The sequence below is a fragment of the Phyllopteryx taeniolatus genome, chromosome 16 (genome assembly GCF_024500385.1).
Source record: "Phyllopteryx taeniolatus isolate TA_2022b chromosome 16, UOR_Ptae_1.2, whole genome shotgun sequence".
Taxonomy (NCBI): domain Eukaryota; kingdom Metazoa; phylum Chordata; class Actinopteri; order Syngnathiformes; family Syngnathidae; genus Phyllopteryx; species Phyllopteryx taeniolatus.
This window is the reverse complement of record NC_084517.1, coordinates 11828554-11840595: the sequence shown is the minus strand read 5'-3', so window position 1 is coordinate 11840595 and position 12042 is coordinate 11828554. Positions and strand designations below refer to the sequence as shown.

General features: G+C 39.5%; 1 protein-coding gene across 1 annotated transcript; it reads left to right on the top strand.

Moving 5' to 3' along the window:
• Positions 1–1064: 1064 nt before the first annotated feature.
• Positions 1065–11513, top strand: LOC133465780 (zinc finger protein 235-like). Its single transcript, XM_061748867.1, has 3 exons — positions 1065–1383; positions 5583–5972; positions 8114–11513. Exons 1-3 carry the CDS (start codon positions 1212–1214, stop codon positions 9091–9093), a joined length of 1542 nt encoding a protein of 513 aa, XP_061604851.1. The 5' UTR covers positions 1065–1211; the 3' UTR covers positions 9094–11513.
• The last annotated feature ends 529 nt before the right edge of the window (positions 11514–12042 follow it).

Here is a 12042-nt window from a genome sequence, read left to right as displayed (position 1 = left end):
AAATAAATACATACACACACACACACAACTGAAATAAGTATTTAACGTCACCGTTTTTCTCAAATATATTTCCAAAGGTGCTATTGACATGAACATTTCAGCAGATGTTGGGAACAACTCAAGTAATCCATACATACAAAGAAAGTAGAACATATAAGCTCAGAAATGAAGTTGTGTGTAAAAATGTGAAATGACACAGGAAAAAAGTATTCAACACATGACGAATGGGAAGTGGAAAAAGGCATGGAAAGCCAAGACAAAACCTAAAATCCATCAATAATCAAACAGCAATCCAGCCCCTTGTCAGTGCAAATAAATATCAGTTGGTTCAGTCCTAACTGATGGCCTACAAAAAAAAAAGTCTCATTGCCAAAGTGTGAGTCAAGACACATCTCATGATGAGTAAGAGCAGAGAGTGTGTGTGTGTGTGTATGATAAAGCATTTGTGGAAGCCAGAAGCTCCATTTTTATGCGGGCACGAGCCAACATATTCGCTACTAATCATTTTTGGAGCTGACAACAATTTTCTAAAATGATGCCATGGATGCGGAATATCTTGCTTCTCCAAATTTTTTGCGTCATCATCGTTAATGCTCCCTTGTTCACGTTTTATGCATTTCACTGCTCTACCTGTCCCCCCCGCCACACACACATAAGTCTCCAATATCTCAATCAAACAAGATTTCATCAGCGGTTGACTATATCTCTCCATTAGATCTTTTTACATCGTGTCGTTATCCGCGAAGGCTAAAAATTGTGTTGTGCCTATTTTGGCAAAGAAAGGTGTTGGGAGTACAGTTATCCTTTGTCAACTGTGGGGAGTACAAGTAAAAGGAAGCCAGAAAAATAATACTCAAGTAAAGTGCTAATACCTGACAAATGAACTGTATCAAAGTATTTGTACTTCGTGTTACCCAAGTAAAAAGGCACAAATCACACAGTGAATGATTAGTAAACATGACATCTACGCTTATGCGTTTAAAACTGTCAACATAAACGGAAATAAAGAATCTTTGTGAGCCAGATGAGATGAGATGTGAGAAACCAACTGTAGTTTACATTTCTAGGCAAAAGGTGGCAGTATTTTACTTAAAAGCTGTTAGCCGTCCACCGTTTTTACCTGAAGAAGAAAGGAGGAAGTTGTTTCCCAAAAGTCGTTGTAAGCTAAACTGAATGTGAGGACAGAATAGTAAAACTACTGTTGCAAAGCAATGTCTTCGTATCAGTACATTAGACATTTTGTCAACGAGCGACTAGCTGCGGCTGCGGAAGAGATTGCTGGGGTCTTTATAAATACTATCGTCGAGTATGAAGAGGAGATCGGACGTCAGCGTAGGCTTCTGGATGACGTTCGGAAACCTCGAATAAAGCTGCACATAAGAGGTCAGTTGAATCATTGAACATTACAACATGCCGTTTATTCGGGGCATGGTCAGGAGTGGGTAAAATTTCCTCTTATTAAAAATAGACAATGACGTCCCATCTCTTGATGCTGCGACGTCAAGGCAACCAACAGCATGGTTCGTCAGTGGTGTATTAATAATAATAAAAAAAACATTACAGTCCTCTCATGGACTCTCATGTTGTCGGCCGCGGGAATATAAAGAGGCCTTAACTCACCTGATAGACATTGATGAAATCTGAGGAATACAAAACACAAGTCTCTGGAGTCTGGGACATGCTATTTTTGGGACAGTAATAGTATTTTTTTTTGTGCCGTTCACCTTTGGCAATGAATTTGGAACTAGGAAGCACACTCATTCCTTGCGCCTCGCCAATGATTAGTACTGTACGTCGACAATTGTCACCATGACCAAGCACACCGGCTTTGTAAGTTTGGATAAAATGTGAAACATTTTCAAGCTTTTTAAAAATCTTTATTTACAACAACGTTTGTACTGTAGAGTAATATGGATCCATTAACCTAAAAAAAAAGTGCTTCAATGTGACGGAAAATCGGCTATATCAGACCCCTCCCCTCCGCCCCTATTAATTAGCCCGTTAGATCGAAGTTCCACTGTAATTGATAACGACTGTTGATAATCGATTAATCATTTAGAGACCTTGTTTAACTTAATATTGTCCAAATCCTCTTAATTTCAGTCTCTAATATATATAATATATATAATATATGTAAGTATTAAGACATATATTTTTTATAATACCAAATCAGTACAGGTAAATATAGATAATTATATTTACTAAAATAATAAAGCAGACAGACAATCTTTGTGTTTGATTAAAATAAGACATTTGCAAACATCCTCATTTACTTCAGAACACTGATCAACATTTTTGCTGAATATCGGACGGATGCAACGGACCAAACAAGTAACTGAATCATAATTAATTTGTTTGTGTTTTCTGCACTGTCAAATGGAAATTATGTCCTGCTATTGGATAAAGGAATGGGCATTTAAAAACGTTTTTAAAAAAATAAAATCTGATTTATCAATTAAAAAAAAAAATTGGCATATTATGATGTGAGCCCTAGATTTGATTCATACCATAATTTTTAGGCCATATTGCCCCAGCCTACATGTTAGGTTAATTGCAAGAATGTAAATAGTCCCTAAGTGTGAATGGTTGTTTACCTATATGTGCCCTGTAATTGAAGGTGACCAGTCTGGGGTGTACCCCCGCCTCTCTAGCCCAAACTCAGCTTGGATAGGCTCCAAAAATGGATGGCATGGATTGAAGACTATTGGTGTGAATTAATATTTTCACTCCTAATACCATTAGTGTAAATGTTCATCTCAGCATTCAGGAAGTACAGTCCCCTCCAAAAGTATTGGAACGGCAAGGTTCAATTCCTTTATTTTTGTTGTATACTGAAGAGATTTGGGTTTCAGATCAAAAGATGAATAAGAGACAAAAGTTCAGAATTCCAGCTTTTATTTCATGGTATTTACATGGTGTTAAACAATTCAGGACCGTGCACCTTTTGTTTGAAGCCACCCACTTGCTTCAAAGTAGCTTCAAAGTATTGAAACAGGCATTACTAAATTACCTTAAAGTGAATAACATTTAATATTTGGTGGCATAACCCTTACTTGCAATAACTGCATCAAGCCTCCGACCCATTGACTTCACCCGACTGTTGCATTCTTCATTTAAAATGCTTTTATCCAGGCCTTTATTGCAGCCTCTTTCAGTTCTTGTTTGTTTCTGGGGCTTTCTCCCTTCAGTCTCATCTTTAGTAGGTAAAATGCATGCTCTATTGGGTTAAGGTCCAGTGATTGACTTGGCCTATCTAAGACCTTCCACTTCCCCCCTCTGATGAAGTCCTTTGTTGTGTTGGCAGTGTGTTTTGGGTCATTGTCTTATTGCATGATGAAATTTCTCCCGATTAGTTTGGATGCATTTTTCTGTAAATGGCCAGACAAAATGGTTTTGTACACTTCAGAATTGATTCTGCTGCTACCATCATGAGTTACGTCATCAATAAAGACTAGTGAGCCTGTTCCAGAAGCAGCCATGCAAGCCCAAGCCATGACATTACCTCCACCATGCTTCACAGATGAGCTTGCATGTTTTGGATCATTAGCAAATCCTTTCTTTCTCCATACTTTGGCCTTTCCATAATTTTGGTGGAGGTTAGTCTTGTTCTCATCAATCCATAAAACTTTGTTCCAAAACTTTTGTGGCTGATCTCGATACTTCTCTGCAAAATCCAATCTGCCCTTCCGATTATTTTTGCTGATGAGTGGTTTGCATCTTGTGGTATGGCCTGTATATTTCCTTTCTCTGTCTTCTTCTAACAGTGGCTTGTGATACCTTCACCCCTGCCCTGTGGAGGTTGGCAGTGATGTTACTGACTGTCGTCCTTGGGTGTTTCTTCACAGCTCTCACAATGTCTGTCATCAACTGCTATTGATACCCTTGGCTGACCTGTTCGATGTCTGTTGCTCAGTACACCATTCGTTTCTTTCTTTTTCAGGACATTCCAAGTTGTTGTATTGGCTATGCCCAATGTTAGTTCAATAGCTCTGATCGATTTTCCCTCTTCTCTCAGCTTCAAAATGATTTGCTTTTCTCCTAGAGACAGCTATCTGGTCTTCATGTTTGCTTAACAGCAAATGCAGTTTTCACAGGTGAAACCCAAAGCCAAACAGAAGCGCTATCTGTTTAAGCAATCAATCTAAAAGGCAACACCTGAGCAACTGGAAATATCCATCAGTCACTTGTTCCAATTATTTTAGTCACTTGAAGTGGGTTTGGTTCAAACAAAAGGTGCTCTGTCCTGAGTTGTTTAACATATCTAAATGTAAATACCATGAAGTAAAAGCTGGAATTCTGAACTATTCTCATGTTTATCGTTTGATCTGAAACCCAAATTGTATTGTATTGTCTCATATTAATCTTTTGATGTTAAACCCAAAGGTCTTCAGTACACAACAAAAACAAAGGAATTGCCCTTGCTGTTCCAATACTTTTGGAGGGGACTGTATGTGTACAGAAGTCTACTGAGGATATCGAATGTTGCATTCCCTTACACGGTTTAAATTGACTCGTTGCTGGAAACAAAGTGAGAGTTCAGGTTTGGTGTAGGGTAGCAGTCAATTAACACATGCATCATATGCTCCCCAGACAAAGGAGAGGCAAAATTACCAACCGGGTACTCACACTCTGTATTTGAGTAGAAGGGGAAAAACAAAGAAGAAAAAATGGTTATAGGAGAAGTACTGATTTGACTCCTGTAAATAAAAAGTACAAACTGAAGATTAAGTACAAATGTAAACAAAAAAAGTACAAATGTAAAAAAAAAAAATTCTTTTTTTTTTTTAAACCGGGTGCTAGCTAGTGTTGACGTAGGCTTTTTTTTGCTATCAAAACAATGTGACCCATAGTTTTGCTAACTTTGTGAACTGATTAACAAAAAATGCTACATTTGCTAATGATAGCAACTGAAAAAAATACATCTTACCTCTATGATTTTTTTCCATATTAGACAGATAAAAAAATTTTAAACCAGAGAAGCTCCTGGTTTATTGGCTGGCACAAGACACAACACTTTGCGCCACAAAACATTCTTGTAGTTGACAACATTAAGCAATTCTCATAAATAATGTCATGGGTCTTGCAAATTTGTTGCGTCATTAATGGTTCACCATTTTACTGCTGTTTTTTTTCCACTTTAAAAGTCCACAAGGTCCCAATGAAGTAATCTGATAAGATCTCAACCACATTTGACTTAACTTCTCCCTATTTACGTATTTTTTTCAAGTTGTGATGTTAACCGTGTCCATTGAAAAAAGTAACAAGCCTGACAAAGTAAGGAGTAGAAAGTACAGATATCTGTGATCAAAAATAGGGAGTAATGGTAAAAAGGCCTCCGAAAAATAAATACTTGCGTAGATACCTGAGAAATATAAATACAAAGTATTTGTACTACGTTACGTCCCACCACTGCCAGACAACAACTTTCTGCTGCTCCCAGATCTTCATTGTAGTGCAACCAAAAGCAACAAACACTTCTTCAGCAAAATGTAGGAAAAACTACATATCCCATAAGGCCATGCTTTTGAACTCTGACTTGATTCGTCACAGTAATAAAGATATTGTTTTCGTTGTCCTTTCAGACCACCAAGAGCAAGATGTCGACAAGCAACAGGAAGTTTTTGCTGGATCCTCCTGGTGCAGTGAGGACCAAGAAAACCCAGAACCTCGTGAAATTAAAGAGGAGCCCTGCACCAGTCGGGATGGAGAGGATTTGGAAATGAAACAGGAGCGGGATAACATCAGACTAATTTCGGTTTGTCAGGAAAGTTACAACAAAGACAGTCATGCTCTGGACTCGAGTGAATGTCAGAATCACTTCGAAGAATGGGACTGTGACAACAACGCCGTTTTGCACAGTACTGATGTAGATAAGCGTCAACATGTCAAAACAGCTGAACATGGTGATTTGGGATCGAAGACATTTGCAGAGGCAGAAATAAAGCAAAGACTTGACAAAACCAACAGTCACGGTAAATCACATAGCTACTGTGTTTTGTATACTGTATATGTTTAATGACATGCTGTCATAACTGCAAAAGTTTACAATATAATATATGTGTGGAAGTCTCATGGGCAAAGTCACATGCTAAATGTATGTGAAGTTAAGTGTGGGTTAGTGGCCTATACTTATGTATCAAAGGATTTGGGGATAATATTTTACGCTATAACAACTGGACTAAAAGGCCAAGGCTTAATGCAATGCAATTAAACCGTATAAAATTTAAATCAATCTCTGAATGGAGTTTACAGTAATAGTGGGGCCAGCAGTAGCTCTTCTGTAAGAACTTGGGCTTTGAAACCAGAGGGTTACGGTTTGAGTCCCACTGCAGACAAAACTTCATTTTAGAGAGATGCTACACAATATATATAATCTTATCGTCATGTAGTGTACTGACTAAAATGTGTTGAACTGTATTTGTTTGAATTGCTGTTGTGAAAACTAGTTAAAAGTTTGTTTGTTTCTTTGTGTGGATGGATACTGGGGTGTCCTGGGTTCCGAGGGGTCTGTGAACATTTCAGGTTTTTTTTCCCCCAGTGAACTGAGGGTTCAACGGTTTTGTGAGTACTGCCAGTGAGGGCTACATGTGTGGGCTCGTCCGGGATTGTTATTGTTCACTAGTGTATTTGTGAGCAAAGAGAAAAAAAAAAAAGAAGTTCGGTTAAAGGTTGACCGGGGTTGTAATAGTACTGTAATCACAATACTGAGTGTGTTTTGTGACTGGTTTTGAAAAAAAAAAAAAAGCTTTGAGATGTGAGTTTAATTTGTTCCGTGACCACACTCTTATATGAAGTAATCTTTCACCATTTAAATAAATGGAAATGCCATTAAGCCGTTCCAGGCTTCCAAAGAAAACAATAATATTGTAATTAGTACATTGTACATAGTCATGATATAATTAGGGCTGTCACTATTGATTATTTTTAGAATCGATTATTCTCAGATTATTATATTATTGAATAATCTGCAAAAAATTTATTTTTGACCGAATTTCTTCTTCTTTTTTTTTTTCTCTTTGCTCACAAATACACTAGTGAACAATAACAATCCCGGACGAGCCCCCACATGTAGCCCTCACTGGCAGTACTCACAAAACCGTTGAACCCTCAGTTCACTGGGGAAAAGAAACCCAAAATCGATTGCCTTAGGAACGCGCCCTCAAAACGCTTCAGTAGGCACAGCGACTGGATCCCGTAGCGTCGAAGCGGCAGCCCGGTGGTGTTGAGCAGGCAGGACCCGTGGCGTTGAAAGAGTAAATCCGTTCGCGTTTAAAACAGTCAAAAATCCGTTCGCGTCGAAAAACTAGGTCCAGACCCCCCCAAAAAAACTCCTCTTCCCCGCCGCATCTCCCGCTCTTTTTCCCCACGACCCACCTCCTTCCCCCAATCCCATTGGACGCACCACCCCTTCAATCAATCATTAAAACAAAAAAAAACCCTGAAATGTTCACAGACCCCTCGGAACGCAGGACACCCCAGTATCCATCCACACAAAGAACCAAACAAACTTTTAACTAGTTTTAACAACAGCAATTCAAACAAATACAGTTCAACACATTTTAGTCAGTACACTGCAGTCATGTCTGCAGTTTAAAATATAAACTTTTATCCTTCATTAACTAATAGTGCATTTATTTTGTCATACAGTAAGATATTGTCCTCATATGAGCACAATAGGCATTATCTACTTACTGGTGAAAGCTAACACTTAGTTTTCAACACTAACTGGGTTCTTCCAATCCCAAATAGCAAGGCACATGTTCAGATCCAAAGATAAACTGACTGTCTTCATATGATGACTCTGCAAAGATGACTTTAGTTTGTATGCTTAAACTTCTTCCTGCACTGTAGTTGTAGACTGAATCACCAGTGCATTTGGACTCAATGTCTTAAATGTTTCACGACAATATTTATCAACAATAAATTCCACACACACAAATTAATTAATGATGTATTACTCCGGTCATCTGTATTTAGGACTTTTATTTCATCTATAACTAATGTACGTATTCAGCACATGTAATACATGTAATAGAACAACATATACAAGGCGGCCATTCCATAGATTTGATTCATTATAGTAATAATATTCCCTTCTTCTTTGTCCTTTTAGACTTCCAACAGCAAGATGTTCCCAAGCAACAGGAGGTTCTCACTCGGTCGTTCTGGTCCGACCTGGACCAAGAGGTGTCAGAACCTACTCAGATAAAAGAAGAACCTTGCACCAGTCAGGAGGGAGAGGGGATGGATATAAAGCACGGACTGGATACCTCTATGTATTTTCCTGTTTGTCAGGGAAGTTCACATGAAGAGGATGGGATTTTGGACGCAATGCCGACAAATGCAGAGCCAACTCTAAAGCATGGCCTTGACATTGTCAGCAGTCGCAGTCAATATGCACACACAAGAATCCACAAAGGGGAGAAACGGTGTATTTGCAGCCTGTGCGGGAAACGATTTTACAATAAAACAACACTGAAACTACATATAATGAGCCACACGGGCGAGAAACCGTATGCTTGCGACATCTGCGGGAATCGTTTTACTGTAATTGCCATGTTGAACCGGCACATGAAGATCCACACAGGTGATAAACCGTACCCCTGTGGCCACTGCGAAAAGAGATTTACTGACAAAACGGCACTGAGGGTACACATGAGGACCCACACGGGTGAGAAGCCTTACCCTTGCGACATGTGTGAGAAAAGACTTAGCAGCGCCACGGCCCTCAAAGTTCACATGAGGACTCACACAGGAGAGAAACCGTTCTGCTGCAACACCTGCGGGGGCACTTTCCGAGCCAAGACGGCGCTGAAAAGCCACATGAGGATTCACACCGGGGATAAACCGTACACCTGTGACTTCTGTGACAAAAGACTGAGCAGTACGACAGCGCTGAAGGTTCACTTGAGGACTCACACAGGCGAGAAACCGTACCCTTGCGGCATGTGCGAGAAACGACTGAGTAGCACCACGGCACTTAAAATTCACATGAGGACTCACACGGGGGAGAAACCGTTCTCATGCAACATTTGCGGGAGTCGATTTAGAGCAAAGGCGACATTAAAAATACATATGAGGATCCATGGGTGAAGCCATGCCCCCTGTGACTGATGTGATACCAACACAGATAAATCACTACAGTGGAAACTCAAAAACAGTCTATTCCCAAAACGCTTGTCCTCCGATTTATCATCCATGTCATGGTAATCTGCAAAGGTCTCATCGACGGAACTGGAACTGAAGGAGCCTCATCCATCCATCCATCCATCCATCGTACCGCACCGCTTATCCTCAATAGGGTCGCGGGCGTGCTGGAGCCTATCGCAGCTATCTTCGGGCGAGAGGCGAGGTACACCCTGAACTGGTCACCAGCCAATCGCAGGGCACATATAAACAAACAGTCGTCCACCGTGCCACCTTTTCGATCATTAAAGTTGAAATGTCTTCAACATACAAGAGTCCAGCAGCCTGTGTTCAAACCTTGTGTAATGGGAACAAAATATTCTGTTTCAGGGTCAAACTGTTACCCTTATTAAACTTTTATCATCTGCATAGGGATTGTTTTAAGCAACATTTTCACATTATTAAATGTCATCATAAAAGTGTCAAAATAAACCACCGGCAAACACTAAAATTAACAACACTCAGTCATTGAGTGCTTTAAGTTCGATACCGATTCAACCATTCTTAACACTTGACTTTGAAGCATTTTAGTGTAGTTAGCATGTTCTTCCCATGCCTGCTGTGGGTTTTCTCTGGGTGATCTGCCAACCCCCCCCAAGTACCCATCCCCTAATTTTTGTACGGTCAGTTTACACTTTGTTCCCTTGACCAATCTACTGACAATAAGATCTGTATTTGGTCCCTGGGCCTGCCACGGTAGCTGCCCCCTGGTCCTCCGGGATTTCTGAAATGCAAATTCCACTGTACAGTTCATTACCATTTTAAGTGTAAAAAAACAATAAAATGCACGACTAGTACGACTTTGCCAACATGTAACAATACTTATGCTGATAATAGACAATGGACATAGCAGGTTTGTTTTTGTTTGTGTTTTTATTTTATTTGTTTTTTTTTACCTTTGGAACCATCAAAGCCCCTGAATTATTTTGGCACCCGTCTGTTCTGTCATCCTTCATAAACCAGGAAGTAGCCTGCTAAATGCATTGTTAGCTGACCAATTAGGCTTCCCGTTTATTAGGACATTCTCTGTGCTTGTGCAGATGAAGCTATTATTATGCTGTGTATGAACGATAGTAAAGTGGACCATCAGACCCACAGTGGATGTCTGTCTGACCTTAGCGTCAGCAGTAGTGTGTCTCCCCTGGACGAGCGGGGCCCAGTGTAATAGCAGAGCAGAATGATCGGCCCCCTAAGACCACTTAAAAGAGTCAACCACACTGACACACAAACACACTGTAGTCTAATCAGAGCTGACAGAGCTTATGGCTGAAGAAGATGGGAGCTGAAAAATAGTGCAGAGTAGCCAGATAGAAAAAGCAGAGGTGGAGCAGCAAGAGTGATTAGGGAACAAATGTGCTCTTTAAAGTTTTAAAGTGAAGCGCTGGCAGAATGGCAGCCTCCCTCTTTAGTCCCTTCCCTCCTGTAAAATGGATGATGTCCATGGAATATTAGACTGCCCATGAATGTGCGCTTTAAGAGGTTTAGACTTGTCATCTTAATCTTGTGCGCCTCGGCATGGAACTCTGCACCCTTAAACTCGTAGAATTACAGTACTCAAAAACTTTTACAAATCCATTGATCGACCAAAATGAGGGACGTCTACATTTAGCAACAACAAATATTCTAGTGGTCATCTTAGGTCGTAGAGTTTTGCCAATTTTGACGTCATTGTTTAGTAACACTGCAATTGGCTGGCGACCAGTGAAGATGTACCCTGCCTCTCTCGCGCTACTCGTCACTTTAAACTGCATACACTCCTTGAAGTCTTGGCGCCCTTTGCACAATGGTCATTGCACCGGACTATTGCAATATTAGTCAGTCGAACTGCTCTAAGTGCTAGAGGATTCTGCATCTTTTGCACAATTGTCTCAAAAAAAAAAAAGTACTGGCATTACCAGACAACTAGCAACCCTTTATTGCTCAGTGACTTTAAAAAAAAAAAAAAATTATTTTATTTGTCAATGTCTTTATGTCACAAAAGTGTCTGTTGTCGTACTAGAGTGGTTCCAACTACCGGAGACAAATTCCTTGTGTTTTTTTGGACATACTTGGCAAATAAAGATGATTCTGATTCTGAAGTCAGCTAGGATAGGCTCTAGCAAACCTGCAATGTCAAGGAGAAGCCGTATAGAAAATGGATTGATGGCTGTTTAATAACAAAGGAGAGAGTGGAAAAGAGGTATAACAAATGATAACATGCAACGAAGATACAGTGATAGCTAAAACAATTCTGTTATCCAGAGAAAATAAATTTGCTGGAGAAAAAACTCCCCACATGCTTTCTGCCCTTTTCAATACTGCAAATTGATATAAAAACATGCATAACATTTTATTGTACATGCTTCTTAAGTTATGAAAAAATATTATGACTGACAGGTTGCAAAGGAGTTCAACAGGGTGTAAAGGACTCTTAACAGGGTGGAATTCATACAGTGACAGTGAATTTCAACAATTTTATTGATCACTAAGAACAATCAACACTCTTTGAGACCACAGAACATTCAACTTAACACACATCAATATTTCCCCATTCAAACAAAATGATGACCAGATCAAAACATTTTTTTTCTCCCACGGGAAATAATGTTAGGTAAAATAATTTGTTCCAGGCGCCCTTAATGCTGCATTCCATGTCTTAAGTTTAACATTTGAAATTCCTAATGTAGTCCTAATAAAGATAAGTTAACCATTGTTAAATAAGACTAAAATAGAGTAAATTGACTTGACCATTGAAGACGGACGTAATAGACGAAAGAGAGAGGTGTTTGCAGAGCATTTATACATATTGCTCGCCTTAATAAGTGTACGTATAAGTATTTTTATTAATTAGTGTATAATTGTTAGTGTTTAATGCAT

Excerpts from the sequence above, each read along its gene's own strand:
- LOC133465780 (XM_061748867.1), top strand. The coding sequence starts at position 1,212 with ATGTCTTCGTATCAGTACATTAGACATTTTGTCAACGAGCGACTAGCT. Across the intron at positions 1,384-5,582 it reads AATAAAGCTGCACATAAGAG|ACCACCAAGAGCAAGATGTC; the intron begins GTCAGTTGAATC and ends TTGTCCTTTCAG. Across the intron at positions 5,973-8,113 it reads TGACAAAACCAACAGTCACG|ACTTCCAACAGCAAGATGTT; the intron begins GTAAATCACATA and ends TTGTCCTTTTAG.